Source organism: Nyctereutes procyonoides, unplaced genomic scaffold (assembly GCF_905146905.1).
Source record: "Nyctereutes procyonoides isolate TBG_1078 unplaced genomic scaffold, NYPRO_anot_genome, whole genome shotgun sequence".
Classification (NCBI taxonomy): Eukaryota; Metazoa; Chordata; class Mammalia; order Carnivora; family Canidae; genus Nyctereutes; species Nyctereutes procyonoides.
In genome coordinates this window covers 37,352,509-37,372,017 of record NW_026575136.1, presented here as the reverse complement: position 1 = coordinate 37,372,017, position 19,509 = coordinate 37,352,509, and the positions used below count along the sequence as shown (strand labels likewise).

The window sequence follows — 19,509 nt, the reverse complement described above, 5'->3', positions numbered from 1 at the left end:
AAAATAAGCAGTCTTATGTCAGCCGATTAGTTAGGAAACAAACTTGAGAAATGAAAGGGAAGAGAAAAGGAGATGAGAAGGTTATAACATTCAGTTTGTTTGTTTAAGATTCTATTTATTCATTTATTTAGAGAAAGGAGCAAGGGGAGGAGCAGAGGGAGAGAAAAACAATCTCAAGCAGATTCTGCACTGAGCACAGAGCCCGACACAGGCTCCATCTCAAGACCTTGAGATCGTGACCTGATCCAAAACCAAGAGTCAAATGCTCAACGGACAGAGCCACGCAAGCACCCCTAATGTTCAGTTCTTACAGATGAACAGCACACACGTGAATGGCCAGCTAGATGCGGACTCAGACACGTAACTGGAATTTCATCACTTATAATGTGATTTTGTATAGAACGTTCCTCAGTGACCAGAGAAGTTCCGCTGTACTAAGAACAGGGGCAGTGACGTGCAGACGCAGGCAAGCAAGGCACAGGTGCCAGGACATCCTCTTAACTCAGAAGTCCCATGCGAGACGTTGGTGCCACAGCACAACTGGTGCTGTAGACGTGCCCGCGTGCTCCCTTCCTGCCCTCGTCTCCTCCGCTTACAGGTGACGAGGGCTCACCGCCCTTTTCCTCCTGCCCAATCAGCGCACAGCTCCTGCCTGAGGGGGTGTTTATTTGTCTCAGAAACAGCTTTCACGTTACACCCAGGCCAGGCAGGTCTGGTGGTGCATTCTTTCCCTGCGCCTCCTGCGTCTGGATTATTGTTCTCTGTGTCCCGGGTCCCTGCGGAGGTTCCGGAGTGGCCCTGGGGTGTGAACTGAAAGTAGCTGACTCCAGAGAGCCGACGTCCTTTTGGCAGGCATACACATTCAGCTTCTTCTTTGAGGACGGTCATTAATTCCGTTCGTTATATTAAAAACAAATTCATTTTTTAAAATGTCTCATGAGTCAAGCTACAAAAGCTTCAACAGTGCAAGGAAGGAGTTAAACAAACTCTGGTCCTCCAGGCTCATGGTGTTGACTTCTCCTCAATTTGTCTGATATTTAGCTGTTTTGTGTCCTATGACGGGTGCATGACTGAAACTCCTGTTCTCAGAGCTGGAAATGCTATTGCAGATCACCGAGGTCAACAAACTCTCTGTAACAAGGGGCAGATAGTAAATATTTCAGGCTCTGCCGGCCAGATGGTCCCCTTGGTGCTCACTCAGCTCTATCTTTGGAGCTGGAAGCGGCACCAATGATTTTCTCAGTAAAGGACCGTGACTGGGTTCCAGTAAAGCTTTATTTATGGACCCTGAAATGTGAATTTTATATCTTCCATGTGTCATGAAATACTATTTTTTAAAAACTATTTAAGAAGGTTAAAAAAAAAAAGTCTTAGCTCACAGGCTGTACAAAAACAGGAGGTGGGCCAGATTTGGTGGTGGGCATTGTTTGCCAACACCTTTTGCATCATTGATGATGCGAATGCCTTGCTAACTCAGTGAAACCATGTTGATTTCTGCTCAGTACAGAATAGAAACAAAAAATCTCTGCTTTGTAAGCCAGTTGTAAAATTTCTTGCACCTTAGAAATGTTACGTGAAAAGCTAATAGTAGCACCCATCATGTGAATTAACTGATGAATGAATAATTCCTTCATTAAGGAGGGGGTATATCCAGTCCCACTTCCTGGGTGCGTCCGTACGTATATTCGCACAATGCCCACTTGCGCTCATCCATCCATACACAGCGACTACTCTCTTCCAAGCCCTGGGGAGGTGAGACTGTAAGACAGTGCGGAACAGACACAGCCATGGATCTAGGACCTTACAATCTAGTCTAATTCCCAGGACTAGTTACCATGTGGTATGAAAAATGCAGTATGATACCAGAAAACTTGGGTTGGCACTTCTGCTCGCTGTGTGCTATGGGGTCAGACTGTCTGGGCCTGATGGCCTCGCTTGTAAACTTGGAGTAGAGACGTGTGCTCTCCGTGGTCCTGGCACCCAAATGTGGGGATGTGTCAGCACGTCTGTATGCTTCAGATCTCATCACCTTCGTTCTTGGGGAGGCTGCGTCTCCTCTGCTTCTGAGCTGTTGTTTTGGATTTTGCCCCCTGTTCTGTTATTGGCCACCATGCTTCTTTTCCTTTAAACTGAGCTCGCGTTCCTAACCCTCCATTCGAGTAACAGCGTTAGCTTTCCAGCCAGGCACCCCCAGACTCCCCCTCCTGCCCTGTCCCCCCAGCACACGTGGACACACGTACATGGACACACACGCACGCACATGCATGTGTGTACACATGCGCGGGAGGACAGAGAGACTATGGGAATCAGGAGCAGTGGAAAGGTGCCATCTCTAAAGTCCACATGGTGCCCACATGGTAACCGGTGTCACATGTCCCTCTGCACCCACTGTCCCCCAGCAGGTGACCATCTTCCCACAGTCCCACAGCAAGCAAGCCTGGGGCAGCACCCAGAGGGGACTCACTCCAAGCCTCCTACCAGCAGGATGCACCTGCCCTCCATCTCCTTGGACCGTTGCACTCGGCACTAGGAGATGCTGCCTGCAGCTGCCCTCCCCCCCCCCCCCCCCGTCTGTAGCAGTCCTGCCACATTGCCTCTGGGAAAAGACATCTCCTGTGCTTTCACGATGCTTTCCTCCATCCCCCACGGTTACTGTGGCTGCGGCATTGTGCGGACTCAGCCTCGCTCCTGGTGCACATTCATGGCCCTCTCAGCGAAGCCTCTGCACGTCGGCCTGATGTGTCCCCTGCCCCAATTGCTGCCCCCACATGTGCCACTTAGACAAGTTGTTGCAAATGTGCAAGGGCAGGTTGTGTAGGCATGCTTGCACTCTGCTCCATGGCACCTCTTCTATCTCGTGAAGGAAGGAAGAGGCTGTGCATGTCTCCCAGGTCCCCAGGACAGACGGGGAGCAGGGCACCTGGTTGAGGACGGACCTGGGCCTGCCCAGAGCCAGGCCAGGGGCTCCACTACCCTGTAGGGTACCCTGGACGGGTTTCTTGGCTCAGGAGGACCCCAAGCCACACTGGGACACGAGCCTGAGCCGAGCTGACCATCCTGTGGGGTTTCGGGGTGCGATAACTCACGTCGGACAAGGTAGTGATTTTCACACAAATCAGAGATGAGGTCACAGCTTCTTCATCTCGCATAATAAGAAACGCTGCAGGTCACAGTCCACGGCTGGGGGATCTCTGGCTGGGTTGGAGGGGCAGCAGGGATGAAGGGCTGAAGTGGGTCACAGCAAAGGAAGTGACCTGGGCAATGCGGGGTCAGGGCCAGCGGGCTGGGCCAGGAGAGGGGGGCTACTTCTCTGTGGCTGCTGCTGATGGTCATGAACTAGGGGCAGACCACCTCTCTCAGGAAAAGGCCTTCAGCCCCCCAAGGGCGTCTGCACAGAGCTTGACCATTGTGTACACCCTGGAACTCTGGCGTCGAAGTCCCTGTTTTGGATAAAGGTAACCAAGACAGGTTTAAGGGCGACACTCTTAAGGGGCATCACACTGCTTTAGTGTTCTGAGGTCTTTCCACTTTTCTTTCATATTGCTGCAATGCTGGTAGCTCCTCAACACCTTGCACCTTGTTACCTTCCTATTTATCTCCAGGCATCGAACTTTGGGGGTGGGGGGACATACAGGAACCTTGAAGAGACTGGCCCCACATTTGCCCCCACGGCTTCTGTTGACATACAGACACATTAAAATCACTGCAGGAACCAGCGTGATGCCCGCACCCCTCCTCAGTCAGCCAGGCTGGCGTGGGCTTCAGCACAGGCTGGTCTGATGTTCCCTGGGGTAGAGGACAGCCCGGGCACTCCTTCAGTGACACCCAGACACCTGCCACCTGGCTGGCCCTGTGGCCCCGTAGGCAGCCTCTAAGGTACCCTCACCCCACCTGGGATTTGTGTGGACTCAGTCTGGGGGGCAGTGCGTCCAGGGGCTTGAACGTGCAGCCTGGATCGAGAGCCTCTGTTACAGCCTCGCAGGGGCTTTTTTTGTCTGGCAGACATTCATCCGTATGCTGGAGCGGTGCTGGCCCCGCTGGAGGTGCCCTGCAGTCAGAGTCCCCGCAGGGCTTGTCACCACACAGACTGAGGGCCCCACCCCAGTTTCTCGTCAGCGGGTCTGGCACGGAGCCAGAGAATTTGCACTTCTGGCAAGTTCCCAGGTGATGCCGATGCTGCTTGGAGGCTGGTCATGACCCCTCTCTCCTCCTCCATCCCCAGAGCTTTGCCAAAACCAGGTCTGGTTTTTTATCCCCCCAGCCTTCGGATCTGCACTCTCCAGCTCCAAAACCCTGACCCCAGCCCAGGCCACCGTCGTCCCTTGCCCAGGAGGCCCCACAGCCTCTCTACTGATCGCTGCCACTGGCTTTTTACCTCAGTGGAACCAGAAGGACTTTCTGAGAATGTACATTGGATTATGTTGCTTCCTGGTTAAAAAGCTCTTCTGGGTGTTATTCTGTATGTTGGCAAATTGAACGCCAAAAAAAAATAAATTTATTATTTAAAAAAAAAAAAACTCTTCTGGGGCTTCTCGTGCATTTAGAATAAAGAGCAAAGAGCACACCACATGGCCTTCAGCACCCAGTGCGCACGCTCAGCCTGCTGGGACCACGTTCCCCTTGGTGTCCAGGCCCCGTCCCACCTACGGCTTTGGTGCCTGCCGCCTCCTCTGCCCAGGGCCCCCACCTGTGGCCCCTGGTATCTGGCGAACCCTTTCCCACCAACAACTTCCCTGACCCCGAGGCCCTCCCACTGACCCTCTTTCCTTTGCGTAAAGCTGCGTGTATTTATCTGTGAGCTTGTTTTGTTAATTCCTGTCTCCTGATCTGCAAGCACGTGAAGGCAGGAACTCTGTTTTGTTCCAGCTCCTTTCCTGGACGCACAGCAGCCACGTGTCTGTTTGCTGCTGCTGCGTCCCCGATTACTACACACTTAGCGGCGTAAAACAATGCATCTGGAGCTCCTGGCCTGTGGCGAGAAGTCCAGGCTGGCTCCAGCGGGTTCTCCACTCAGTGTCCCCCAAGGCTGATGTCAAGGTGTCTCTGCCAGGTCGGACACTTATGGGGGCTCAGAGGGGAGTGTCCGTCCTGGCTCATGCAGGTTGTCGGCAGAATCCAGTTCCATGTAGTTGTTGGGATCAGGTGTCCAGGTCTTTGGGGACTGTCATCCTGGGTCACCCTCAGCAACTAGAGCCCCGTCTCTGGACCCTGCAGGTAAACCATCCATCTCTGCAGCCTACGGTGCTGCTTCCCATAGTTCGGTGCTTGCATGAGAGTCTCTCTGCTCTCACCTCTGCTATCAGCTGGGGAAACTCTCTGCCTTCCAAACGCTAATGTGATTGGATTAAACAGTCCCATGTGACATAATCACAAGGGATACCTCATCATCTTTACAGGCTTTTAAGGATTATACATGGGTGAGAATTATTGGGGCCATTCTTAGAATTCTGCCTAACGTGGGAATGAAATGATTATTGGGTGGGTGGATGGATGCATGGATGGATGGGTGGATGGATAGATGGACAAGTGGTTGGGTGAGTGGGTGGTGGATTGATGGATGTGTGATAGATGAGTGGGTAGAGAGAGGGAGGGATGAATGGATGAGTGGATGGATGGAAGGAGGGAGGGAAGGACGGGTAAGTGGATGAGTGGATGGATGGAGGGATGTGTGGCTGCATGGATGGGTGGTGGGTGAGTGGGTGGACCGGTGGATGGAAATGCATAGGATCTTATCACTGTGCAAAGTATTCCTGGGGTCATTTTTCAAACAGTCTAACAGCCACAGTAACAAAAGCCTTGATGGATGGATGGTCACTGAACCAGTGCTAAGAGCCTGTATCACATGCACCTCGGCAATACCGGAGGGAGCCCCAACAATATGCTCCAGTCTGCAGCTGAGACACCCAGGACTTGAAAAGATGAACTCACGTGCTCAAGGCCACAGAGTAGGTGGTAGAACCAAGAACCAAAGTCAACTGGATTTGACTCACCCAACCTTGACTCTCCCAGTCTGAATTCTGTGTGATTCTAGCAGCATCTGCTGAGCCCCACTGTGTAAAATAGATGTAGAAGCAGGAATACTTTTCTTTCAGCTGGTTTACTCCCCAGTGAAAAGCAGCTCTGTGTTCCTGTGATGCCACTTCCTTGGGGGAAATCTCGTAGCCTCTCCGGGCCTGGTCATGGCTGGTACAGAGCTACCATGATGATGGGCAGAAGCTGCTCATGGCACAGGACCTACGTGGAAAGTGGGCTTTTTTCTTGATCTCTTATCTTGTCTCCAGCTGTGTTTGGGAAGCGGGCTTCTGACGACGTGGGTGTCTACGAAGTGCAGACTCCCAGGGGAGCCCGGCCCAGCCCTCGCGGGTGGTTCACCGCACACACAGGCTGCCTGTCCCGTGACCTGCTCCTGCTGTGGGAGGGCTCGACGGGTGAGCTATTTAGAGCAGATGAAAACTATATGTTCTGAGTACACAAAGGAGGCATTCGTGCGAGATGGGTGGGTTGATAAGATTCGTTGGTGGAAAAGTTTGAAAGAAATCTGTGCGGGTAGCCTGGAGGGCGGCTGCATGCCTCTCATAGATGCAGAATTTCTGCCATAGCACATCCACGGCCACAACCATGGCCTTTTTGTTTCCTTCGCCCTCCCCGGTGACCCCAAGCACAGTGAGCCAGGGACAGAAGTGCTCCACAAACAAGGAGGGTCCTCTTCAGCCCTAGCCTACACTAGCAAATTCCATGGCTCCGCCCACCCTGGCCACCCCCCACGATCCCCCCGGATCCTCTGCAGAGAGGGGCCCAGCCACCAGGTCAGGGACATGCAGGGACTCCCAGTGCCCCTTCCTTAAGCCGACGGTCAGCCAAAGCATGGGCATGGGGCTCCTGCCCCGCCCTTTATTCCATTGGATGGCATGCTTGTCACGGTCTGTTTATCCTATTTTCTATTTTTTTAAATATTTTATTTATTTATTTGAGAGAGAAAGAACATGAGCAGGGGGAAGGGGCAGAAGGACAAGCAGGCTGCAAAGTGAAGAGAGGCCCTGATGCAGGAGTTGATCCAGGACCCTGAGTCATGACCTGACCCGAAGGCAGATGCTTAACCGACCGAGCCTCCCTGGTGCACCATGTCACCGTCTTCTTCCAGGGAGGTTCTGTCCAAGCCTGGTTTGGGGCGTGGGGATACAAGGCACCCCCTCGCAGGAAGGGGGCCCCCACCTGTCTCCATCTCTAAGATGGGAGTTGGGGACGTGGGCAGAGGCACTGGTTCCCAGGTGGCTATCCCTGCAACAGAGCCTATAGGCCCCTCCCTGCTGCCTGCCCTTGGCTTCTCCATGGGGGCGCTGTTCAGTCAGAGCCTGACAGAGCCACACACTTGGTGGCCAGTGTGGCACCTCCGGCCCCCGCCATGATGGGCACTTGTTGATGGGTCACACGCATACCTGGCAAGATGCTGCTTCTTTTTCTGGGATGTATCATATTAGTGGGACAGGATGCTTTTCTGTCAAATGACACATCTGCAAGCCCAGTGTTAAGAACTTCACTTAGAAAGTGGGGTGCTGGGATCCCTGGGTGGCTCAGAGGTGTAGTGCCTGCTTTCCGCCCAGGGCATGATCCTGAAGTCCCAGGATTGAGTCCCACATCAGGATCCCTGCAGGGAACCTGCTTCTCCCTCTGCCTGTGTCTCTGCCTCTCTCCCTCTCTCTGTGTCTTTCATGAATAAATAATAAAATAAATTTTTAAAAAAAAAAAAAAGAAAGAAAGAAAGTGGGGTGCTTCTGGCCAGAGATGGAGACAGAGGCACTTTGCCTGCACCTCCTTGTTCCCACCCCACCCCCTGCATCCGCAGCTCATGTTTTCAGACCTTAGGTGAGGGAGCAGCCCCCCCCCCCCCCGCCCCGTGGCGGCCTGGTCCTGCTTGGAGGTGGTTCAGGGTGGACCAGGCAGCCAGGCCTGCAGTTGTTATCTCCGGTGTCTGCTGTGAAGCACACCCCCCCATTAAGAATTGCATTCCCTTTGCACACTGGCTGGTTTTTATTTTTGCACTTGGTTATAGCAGGTCTGTGGAGCTTTAATTATGCTTCTCTACTGTCAGAACGCTTTTATCTTAAACAGTCTTCAGAAAGACTCCCAGGAGAGTCTATAATCTAGACTCTGGTGGTGGGACCCGGGGTGGGGGTGGGGGTCCCTGCCCACACTGCAGAGGCCCCCGCACCTTCAGGCCCAGAGTGACAAGGCAAAAAAAAAATTAAAAACAAGCAACAACAATTTAAAAAAAAAAGAAAGCCTCCCTTACAGAAAAGCACACTGGACCTTTTGTTCCGATAGTATGTGACTAATTTAATACCTTTAGGGAAAATGAGAATCTGGCCCAGCCTCAGCTCTAAACAAAGGTAACAGGCTCTGCCTCCTGTTTCTTCGGGTCTCCTGGAATCTCTGCGCTGGGGAATCGAGCGTGTTCCTGCCGAAGGAGCTGGCGCTCTGAGCGGTTCCCGGTGGGCAGCCCCGGGGAGGACCGGCTCGGAGGCTGGAGTCCACCAGCAGGTGGGCAGGCACGCTCTGGGGGCCACGTGCTCACCTGCGGAGCTGCCTTCCGTAAAAACCCCAAAAGAGCAGACCCGCACCATCTGCCCTCTGGCAGAAGCGACTTGAGAATCAGAATTTAGCAAGACTTCGGGTGGGGGGTGGAGAGTTAATGTTCTCTTATTTCAGTTTCGAGCCCTGGGCTGCAGGAGACGGTACCACCTTCTGGCGGTGGTTCGGCAGTAGGAGCTGAGGGCCTGAAGTGTCAGGTGACTTTCCTTGGGCTCCTGCAGCCCTCTCCGGATCTCAAGATCTTCTTGACTCTAAAGAATGGCGCGGGGCTCCGGCTCGCTCGCCCTATGGGGCCTGAGCTGCGGTGTGCACGGCCTTGCCTGACCACGTCCACCTGTCCCGGTGAGAGAGGGCCCGAGATAGGGCCAGTCGTGGGATTCTAGATGGTACCATGGCTCCAGTGTCTTGGTAATCTTGAAGATACCACAAGATGAAAATATATGGGGGGGGGGGGGGAATGTAAGTTAGAGCGTGAGTTAAAAAACAACCAAAGACCAAATAATTGAAGATTTCCTCCGTTTTGTGGATTCATGCTGCTTGCTGCCTTGAGTTAGAAGCTAAGGATGAATCTGAACAATTGGGAAAAACAGTGTTCACTGGTGCCTTAGGATATCTGGGCTTATTTTTGGATAAGACTTCCTAAAGGGACCGTAAGCTAGAAAAACCAGATTGCAGATCGCTCAGGAGAAAATGGTCCAGCGCACCAGGACAACAGCGCTTACAGCTCCTCTGAATTGTGCCATTGTACATTTAGATGAAAGTCACCAAGTGTCCCAGCGCCAGTATCCCCATCACTGTGCGGATGCCCCGTCCAGCCCAGGGAGGTGACTGACTACCCCGTCTAGGACTTTGTCCGTGCACGGTCCCTTCTGCCGCCAGCACCAGACGATGCTGCAAGTGGGGCTCCCCGAGGTGCACGATCCAGGGGGAGACAGGGCGGGGCCGTGAGCCGTTTGTGAGCCTTCTGGCTGGTGCCTGGGCACCTAGGAACACTCATTTCTAGCCGCTTGTACTTTAGCTCTCAGAGCCCCACCATTTCCTTATACCGTCGTCTACACCGTGGGCCCTAGACAATATTCAGAGGCAGTAATTCTGGGGGTCTCCTATGGGGTCTCGGAGACTGTGTCCGGGTCTGTGGTGTATGAGGCCCATCACAAGGAAGTGGCATGGATGGTAAGCTGGGAAACCATGTTTTTGAACCAGGAAAAATCCTAGTTCCTTAGTTGAAAAATCCCAATGATAGAGGACAGACTCATCAAATCAGTTCTGTTGGGACTTTGTGGGGTTCAGGGCCATTGATGGGATCTTGAAACAACTCAAACAAACTAGATTTGTACTCTAGGTTTTGAACCCAACTAGATGTGCCCCTGGAATAGATGCTGAGAAAGCCAAGATTGTGATGAGTGACACCAGTCTGATCCCTCAAAATGAAGAACAAATTTTTATTTTCTGCCCAAGGATTTGAGGATGTCACATAGAAAGAATATATGTGGAAAGGGATTCACAAAAGCCCCTCTGTGGGGGTATTTTAGTAGCTGGCAGCAGAGTGACAACCATGAGTCCAAAGTAGAAGTGGTGCCATGTGTGGGGTTTGGAGCCTTTGCAGGGGCAGGAGGAGCTGGATCGGAGTCTCAGGCATGTTCAAGACCCAGGGCCTCCTCATGCTTTCCCAGCCTTGACCTCGCCAGGAGGTCCCTCAGCAGGGCTGGACATCAGGGCCTCCATTTGGGGTGGGCCTGGGACACAAAGGAGGGCCAAGAAGTGACCCAAAGGCATTCTACAGCCCCTTCTTCTGAGATGACACCTTTCTTGTTCTCTTGATACCAAATCCCTTTTCTTTCTTTAGTGAAATTGTGAGCTCGTTATACGGTGGGTGTGTGTTTTCTCTTAATAGGCCAGCAAGGTAACAACTTGCCCAAGTCCCAAGACGGAAATGTGAAGGCCCATTCCTTCCGCCCATAGCATTCACTATTTCCCCGACCCGTGAAGTGTGGACACCCATTGAGACGGGAATAGCGCATGTGAATAAATTAAACCAACAGCGATGACTTGGGTGGGCTAAGTGTCTGCTGCACGTGTTTAGGTGTAATATTGGCAAAACCCCTAATTGGCTGAGTGATGTTCATTTTTCATTGTTTCCATCTCACTGGAGATTTGACCAGCCGTGAATTTGAAATTTTATTAAATGGCCTGGGTGAATCGCTGATCCCTTTGGTGTAGCATTTTGAGATATCCACTCATAAAAGAAAACATTATAGAGTTTGCACTGTCCCATCTTATCAGAAGATTCTTATTTAATTAAATATAATAGAGTGACTTGCATTCACACAGGTGATTTCTGGATCATGCTTTATTCTGCTTTGGTGAGCAGTGTAGTCATGCTCTGAGTAACTAAATAAATACTCTTATTTGTGTTGACCTGAGAGCCTCTGGCATTGGAAAAAAGGCGCAGACCCAGGGGGCAAGCCGAGGCCGTGCCCACAACGACCTCACCCACAGACTCAGCACACTGTACGGCAGCATCTCAAGTCCACCCAGAGAGGCAGAAAGTGCTGGGTCCCAGTCCCAGCGATGACATTTCCACAGGCAAGAAGCAGACCCGCACTGCAGTGGGCTCAGGATGCTCTGGGTCTTCCAGGTTGAGCTCTCCTCCCAGTGACCATGCACGGTGAGTGGAGGTGAGGGGGAACAGTGCACGCAGTGTTGTCGTGAAGAGGTGAACCTAGCTATCTGGACAGAGACCAACTCACTCCATTGACCTGTTAAAAAAAAAAAAAGCAGAACCAGGTGCTATCCTCTGCATTCTTATTTATTGGGTCTGGACTGTGGCTTGACATCCATATTTTTGTCGTGGACAAGCACACATACACACGCACACACCAGAGTGATTTTGATGGACGTTATTCATGAAATTTGATTTCCATGGGTATAGTGGCCTAGAGCAAAAGATATATGCTCTACATTAAAAAGTAGTAATAAAGGGGCCCCCAGGTGGCTCCAGTGGTGGAGCGTCTGCCTTCAGCTCAGGTCATGACCTCAGGGTCCTGGGATCGAGTCCCACATTGGGCTCCCTGCTCAGCGGAGAGTCTGCTTCTCCCTCTCCCTCTGCCCCTCCCCCTGATGGAGATCTCTCTCTCTCTCTCTCTCTCTCTCTCTCTCACTCCTTCAAATAAATAAAATCTTTAAAAAAATAAATAAAAATAAAAAGTAGTAATATTTAAATATAGGACAGTCATCACTTTGTCATGACATTATTTGAGACAATCTTAGGAGTATTTGGGGTGTGTCATATTCTGGGTACAGGTGGGGGAGTTTTCTGAACAAGCATAGAGAGTACATTCTGGGCTTCTAAACCCTCAGGGGTGATACTTCCTGCCAGAGTGGCAATACAGTGTTCAGGATTCCTGAACTCAACTTTTTTGGGGTGTTTAACAGTCATTACCATGTTCTGCAGGTGTGGGTGAGCGGGGGCACGTGTGTAAGGACACAGCCCGTCCCACCTGCAGAGCGCCTGGGCCCATGGGCACATCTTGGTCTCTTGATTGCAAGTGCAGGTCCTGGCTGAACTCTGGGCTCAGGGCAGGCGGCTTTTTCCTCATCAGTCCCTCTCTGTTAAGCAGCTGTGATCCACACGTGGTGTAGCCGCCAATTATCTGCAGCGAAACTTTACCCTTGGATGCAAATGCCTAGCTGCGGCTAAAGCCAGTCAGGGCAGGAGAAGACGGGCCACGAGGCACCCAGAGCTGCGATGTGCCGGTTGCAGACCTGGACTGACATCAGCTCCTCCATTGGTTCCTATTTAACTTTTCTATATCAGTTTCCTCTGTATGAACAGAAGGGCTCCTAGAATGATCCGCTTCTAGGGTTGTCGATAATGCATGCAGAGCACCCAGCATGCAGGCAGCAAGGGCCTCTGCTCTGGGCTCTGTGTGGCCAGCTGTGGGACGGGGTGGGGGCATTGAGTAAGAGCTCAGCCTGCCATATCCTAGCAGGTGCCGCTGAGAGGGGCCTTGCGAGATTTAAGGCAAGAACGTGGCTGCGTCTCCCCGTGCCGGGGCAGACCCTCCAGTCAGGGACCTGCCTAGGGCCGCCAGCTAGTTAGAGGGATTCAGGCTGGTCTCCGGGGCTCCTCTCTGCTGTGCCTCGCAGACCTCTGACCATCCTTGGCTCTGACTCTGGATGCAGCTGGTCAGGTGCCCCTCAGCGGTCAGTTGCCCTCCAGCAGTAAGGTGCTCTCCCCAAGGTCAGGTGCCCTCCCCGAGGTCAGGTGCCCTCCCCGAGGTCAGGTGCTCTCCCCGAGGTCAGGTGCTCTCCCTGAGGTAGGTGCCCTCCCCGAGGTCAGGTGCTCTCCCCGAGGTCAGGTGCCCTCCCTGAGGTCAGTGCTCTCCCTGAGGTAGGTGCCCTCCCCAAGGTCAGGTACTCTCCCTGAGGTCAGGTGCCCTCCCCAAGTTCAGGTGCTCTCCCTGAGGTCAGGTGCTCTCCAATGGATCACAGAGCACAAGTGGACGACATGGCTTGTCAGGTCAGTCCCACTCAACGAGCTGCGGTCATTATGAGCACCCAGGCCTAACACTTGAACTTGGACTTGGAGTTTGTGAAAGAACAAGCGGGGAGACTCCATTGTGTATTCTGGTAGCTCAGAGCCATGTCAACTGATTAAATCTAGAATATTACAAAACGTCTCATAACCAGAAAGAATTTGATTATCCGACTGAAATCCATTTCTAAACCAGAGCTCCTTAGACCTGATGTAGAGCCCTTCAGGACTGAAGGGAAGCCTTCATTTAAAAATAAGAATATCAAAAGCAATTTAACAGCTGCCATGCCAACAGCTAAGTTCTTCTAGCAAAGAAGGGGCAGGAGGGCGGGCGGAGACCGGGAGTCTACTGTGTCCCTCTGGAGGAATGGCCCAGCCGACATCGGCGTGTCAGTGATCGGACGGTTGTGCCGGGCACCTGTGCAGACTCACTGTGGGGTGAGGTAGAGGCCAAGCTCGGCTGGACCCCTCAGACTCACGGCCGCGCTGTGCTGCTGACCACCCTGGAGCTGCGTCCCAGAAGCTCAGCGCAGGTGCCCAGCGCAGGCCTATGGGTTAGGACATGGACCAGGGGGGCCGGCAAGCCCGTCCTGGGTGCGCATGGCACTGAGGCCCGGACCGGGGCCTGGACTGTGCCCGACCTTCCAGCAGCAGTGGGTAAATGGAATCCCAAGAGAGGAGCTGGGCTCTACAGGACCAGCAATGGCGATGTAGCAAGACCCCAGCACAAAGTGGCCAAAAGAGAAAAGAAAAAGGAAGAAGGTGGTTGTAGTTGGTCACAAAAGAAAGACTCCCAGGGGCGAAGCCACAGGCATTGGGACACCCCGCCTGCCGGGGACCGAGTGGGTGTAAAGGGGCCTGACTCCCAGGGGTCCGCCTGGCTTAGGTCCGCATCTGTGAGCTCCCTCCACAGTAGACACGGCGCCCCCCAGTGTCATCCTCTGATTTGGGGGTGTCTCTGCCCCAGGAGCCACTCTCGAGGGAATGACGTCTCTGTTCCGCAGAGATGTCCCAGGAAGCCATTCCGTGATTTCCGCAGCATCGTTTTCAGAAGTTCAGCTCATTTCCCACCAAAGTTCTCTGGAGGTCGTTCTAGCAATTAGACGGAGGTGAGCCTTTCTTTCTTTCTTTCTTTCTTTCTTTCTTTCTTTCTTTCTTTCTTTCTTTTTCTTTTTTTTTTTTTTTAAGAAGTTTTATCACAAATTCCTGTAGAATTTGAACCATAACCGAGCATTACAAGTGCATGTTCTGGCCAGAACCAGGTCCATGCCTCACAAATTGTGTGCTGAATACTATGCTCCACAATTACGGTCTAAATAGAAACTCCACATTGGGCTTTAATTTGGTGAAAGCTGATATTAATTGACAAATTAAAACTGCGCTTGTCACTACCAAAAAGGCTGCACATCCACAGATTCCGACCACTCCCCATGCCCCTGTGTGCTCAGAGGAGCTACTTTCAGGACACGGATGCCCTTCTCCCTGCCTCACAAACAGCCCTATTCAAGGACACAAAGCCCAACTGTTATACAAATATTAGTATTCAGATGCGCTTGTGTTTTGTTAATGCGTTTAATTTTGTACAATATAGCTTTTGTTTCTCTTCCACATTTGCATTAATTGATATTAGCCACAGAATATAAAGCACAGCTAGAAAATCAGCCTCTATTTCTTTGTCAACGTATAAATTAGCAGCACATCCCTGCAAAAATCCACAGTTTTCTGCTGGCCATGGTGTTCTTCACATTGCGTCTTCCTGTCGCCCCAATGCCGTGAGACATTTGGTAGACACACTATAAGTAATGTGTTCTTAAGGAGTTGGATTCCGTCAGTGGTCAGGGAGGACGTGCCATGCGCTAAGTGATATATTCCTAAAGTATTAGGCGTAACCACCAACTGCTGTCTCCTCGGGGCCTAAATGAGGTCACGGTGACCCCGGGTGCCAGGTGTCCCTGCCATGCACTTTGTCCCTGGCGGGCACTGAGGACATATGCTGGAGTGACTCACTCGACCTTGGAGACGCAAGTGAAGGTGGTGTCTGCCTAAAGAGTGTCATTCGGGGGGCAGCCTCCTGACCACTGCGGTTCTATCAAAAGTGCATGAAGTCTTTTGCCCTTTGCTCCTGACGTGTTAGCGAAACCGTGTGTTGTAGAGACATGCACTTCGAGAACACGAGTGACACCCGCCGCACCGCAGCTCTGTGGCCTCACCTCTCTCTCCCGTGGCCTGCAGCCCCACCCACCTGGGCCCACCTGCAGGTCTCTCCTGGGCGCCCTTCCTGGGCTCTGAGGCCTGTGCCATGTTGACCGGGCCCCTGGGCCTCCCTGGCCTCTCGTTCCCCCCACCCCTGTCCCCACTGCTGACCTCACACTGGCCTCTCCTTCACACCAGGCCCTCCAGTTCCAGACCTTTCTACTTTTCCCCGCCAGACCCGCGCTGGGTGCCCGCCCCTTGGCAGAGGCCCTCAGCTCCACCCCAGTGTGTACGTTGACCCCTCACGCCATCCCTCGGGGGCCCCTGAAGCCCCTTATCCTGCTCTGTTGTCTTTTCTATCACAGGTTGATAGGAAATTATACATAGTAGTTGTGTCCTGTGGCTGCAACAACAAAGTACCACAACCTGGGTGATTTAAAACAACAGGAATTTCTTCTCTCAAAGTCTGGAGGCCGGGAATCTGAAACCAAGGTGTCAGCAGGGCTGTGCTCTCGCCACCAGCTCTAGGGGAGGACCTGTGCCCTGTCTCTTACCTTCGGGTGTTCCCACGTCACTCCCGTCCCTGCCACCATCCCAAGGTCCCTTCCCTGTGTGTCTGTATCTTTTTATATCCCCTTTGTATCCCCCTCTTTTTATAAGGACACCAACCAGTCACTTGGTTAGGCCCACTCTCAGCCAGGACGACCTCATCTTACCTGGATTATATCCACAAAAGATCCTATTTCCAAATAAGTTTACATTCACAGGGACTGAGACTTAGGATGGGGACCTGCCTTTTTGGGGGATACTTCATTTCCTAATATTCATTTCTATTAATGTTTATGAGACAAGGACCACATCTTTTTCATCACTGCAGCCCAGACATTTAGCTCAGTATATGATGGTTATTTAGTGCTCCGTAAATAATGAATGGGTGGCCACGTGGATGGATGGGTGGCTGAGTTGGTGGTTGGGTGTGTGAGTGGATGGTTTGGTGGGTGGATGGATGGTTGGGCTGTTGGGTGGGTGGTTGGCTGGGGGTGGGTGGATAGATGATTGGACAGCTGGGTGGGTGGGTAGTTGGGCAGGTGGATGGATGGTTGGGTGGCTGGGTGGGTGGGTGGGCGGGCAGATGGATGGGTGATTGGGGGGGTAGGTGGAAAGATGTGCGGCTGACTGGGTGGAGGGTTAGCTGGGTGGACAGGTCAGTGACCGGATCAGTAGCTGGATTGGTAGGTAGGTGGCTCAGCAGATAAATGGGCAAGTGGGTGCTGTTGCTGGTGAAGGTCAGTGAACAGATTGGTGCTGGTTGGGTGGATGGATGGATGGATGGATGGATGATGTTAGAGGAAAGCATGAGTAAACCCACATTTTCTATAGATATGTAATAAAGGGGGAAGTGAAGTAAGGTGGACATACCCTCAAACCTAACTTGTAACTTGAGAGCACAATGGGTGTGTTGCCATTCTGGAAGGAAATGCGGTATTTTCCTGTGCATGTGTGAAAGCTGGGAGAAGGTCATATGGCTCACAGAATACGCCATTCCCACTTCACACTTTGTAACTGGGGCTGCTTGCAGAAGAAAAGCCAAATTAAAATACCCTGAATAAGCAATTCTCTAATGCAAGAGGCCTCTTGTGGAATCTGGAAACTCAAGGATTCTAAATGCCCCATTTCTTTAGGGCATGAATTGCAAAAAGATGTGGGAAGTTCCATTTTTATCGAGAACACTGAAAATACCTTTGATCAAACCACTGCTCCCAACACGCTTAGCTTGTGCACCAGTGGAGTTGGAGGGATTCGATGCCCCACAGAGGCGCCTGCAGCCCTGGCCCCTCCACGCCCAGCAGCAGCGGCAGCGGTGCCCAGGGGTGACTGCTGTGTCTGCTTGGGCCTCCTCAGCAGGAAGCTGGGGTACGCTTTATCTAGGGCACCAGGTGTCGAGTAACTGAGGCAGCCCCTGGGGTTCCCCGAGACAAGACCTGCAAGTAGGACGCTCAGTCCAGGTTGGGTCCCACCACGAGTGATCTGGGGCTACCAGGTAGCTTGATGGCCCCGGGCGCGCATGCATTCTGTGGGTTCCGTAGGACACAAGCAGGTCCCCAGCCCTGGAAGAAAGCTGTATTGTCCCTCGCTCTGCTTTGCACGGCCCGTGTTCATATCTCACTGTTGTTTGCAGGGGAGGCAGATGTGGAGCAGAACAATGGGACCCCCTCTCAGGACACAGCGGTGACAGACTCCAAGCGCACAGCGGACCCAAAGAATGCCTGGCAGGACGCCAACCCAGCTGACCCAGGGGGCCGCCCCCACTTGATCCGCCTCTTTTCCCGAGATGCCCCGGGGAGGGAGGACAACACCTTCAAAGACAGGCCCTCGGAGTCAGACGAGCTCCAGACCATCCAAGAGGACAGCGCAGCCACTCCCGAGGGCCTGGATGTGATGGCGTCACAGAAAAGACCCTCCCAGAGGCACGGATCCAAGTACCTGGCCTCAGCAAGTGCCATGGATCACGCCAGGCATGGCTTCCTCCCGAGGCACAGAGACACGGGCATCCTTGACTCCCTCGGGCGCTTCTTTGGCGGTGACAGGGGTGTGCCCAAGCGGGGCTCAGGCAAGGTGAGCTCTGAGGAGTAACTAGGGGCGCACACAACGTGCGTCCACCTTAGTTGACAAGGAAAAGGAAGGAGAGTGAGCAGGTGAGCCAAGCCCCAGCGGGGATGCTGCCTCGCTACTGTCTGTCCTCGCTGGCGATGCTCACCGGCCACAGGCGCGGTTGGGGGGCTGGGGGCCGGGTTGCTGCTTTGCCGCATTTCCACACAGCTCAGCCTCTCCCCCCTCCTCACAGGGGATGCCATCAGGATGTGGCTCAGGAATGCAAGGACACCCTGAATTCCGCATCCGTAGTGGGGCCCGGCACGGGCACCGCGTTCTCGGGTCACTGGCATCTCATGCTTGGGGGCTTGGGGACTTGGGGGCTGATTCGCTTCTGCACCCACGCTTTTGGGTTCGACGTTGCGTTGTGCTCACTTTTCTTGGTGTCAGCGCTGCTAGCTTTGCGTTGTCTTGTAGCTTCGCGTTGTCTTGGAACAATCGTGCGATTGAGGACTTTTGAACAAACTCAAGATTGAAATTCGCCTTGAGCAGATGTGTCTTTTATCTGAGTTATTGAGGGGCAAGGGGTGGAGGGATCCCTGAGAGTGCCTATGAATCAAGACTGTATTGCTTTGTTATTCCATTCATTTGAATAGAGAATCTGTGAGCTCGCATTATGTAATTATGTAAATGTTCTGTAGATAAAAATTGTATCGCAAGGGAAAGAGCTCCCATTGTTCCTGAGTTTCCAGCAGTGGCTCCCGGAGTCGGTGTGAATGGGGCATCTGTGGTGACATCCCATCAGGGTGCTGAGTCCCGAGTGGCCTTGCCGTAGCAAGCACGTGGAGTGCTGTATGCCTTTTCCGGGTGTTGCCTGGCTGGGTCATTGTGGAAGCAGAGGGTCTTTTGGGGAAAGCCCGGGTTTTTTGGCTGTGCTCACAAAACACCTAAGTTGTCACTTTTCCTCTGGCTGCGTGCGTATCATGCTGACTCTGAAAGTCTTGGGAATGTAAAGAGGCTTCTGACCTGTGGTTTCTAAAGGGGTCCCTAAAACTTGCTCAGTCTCTAACTACAGAATTTAGAATTACTGCTGATTGTGAAATCGTTGAGCGATTTGTGTTTAAACAAAGGCAGTTTTGCCACGCGGGAATTAGGGGACATGGAGGCACGGGAGCTGGGCATGCCGCAGGTGCTGGTCGTGAGGTCCCCAGCATCTGCCCCCAGGTGCCATCACTCACATGTCACTGGTCATGCCTTCTCGTGACTAACACTTGGCGCGTCTTAAGTGCTGACGGCGTTCACCTTCTGCTTGGTCCTTTCAGTGTCTGTGTTTGTAGACATTTGCTTTTCCTTTTGGGCAGTCTTGTGTCACCCCAAAATGGTGGTCATCTGACCTATTTCCAATGTTGGTTTCAGTCCGAGGTGCTTTTTCAGAGCACGGCTATCAAGCCACACCAGACCCTGGCTGCCTGTTGAGTCTTGCTGTTACTCTAAGTGCTCCACATGCATGCAGCACCGCCAGTCCCAAAGCTTAAGCTATTCTGCGTAACTCAAGGAACAGGAAAAATATAATTACACTGGGCAGAAAAGATTAAATT

The 19,509-nt window shown here is 52.6% G+C and overlaps 1 protein-coding gene across 5 annotated transcripts in view; it reads left to right on the top strand.

The window, feature by feature from the left end:
• The window catches only part of LOC129495506 (myelin basic protein), a 116,711-nt gene that overhangs the window by 65,080 nt on the left and 32,122 nt on the right, over window positions 1–19,509 (top strand). For all 5 annotated transcript variants that reach the window (XM_055303083.1, XM_055303081.1, XM_055303084.1 and 2 more), the window contains exon 4: window positions 17,499–17,935. In XM_055303083.1, the coding sequence (XP_055159058.1) occupies window positions 17,499–17,935 (437 nt within the window). The remainder of the gene's footprint in view (window positions 1–17,498; window positions 17,936–19,509) is intronic.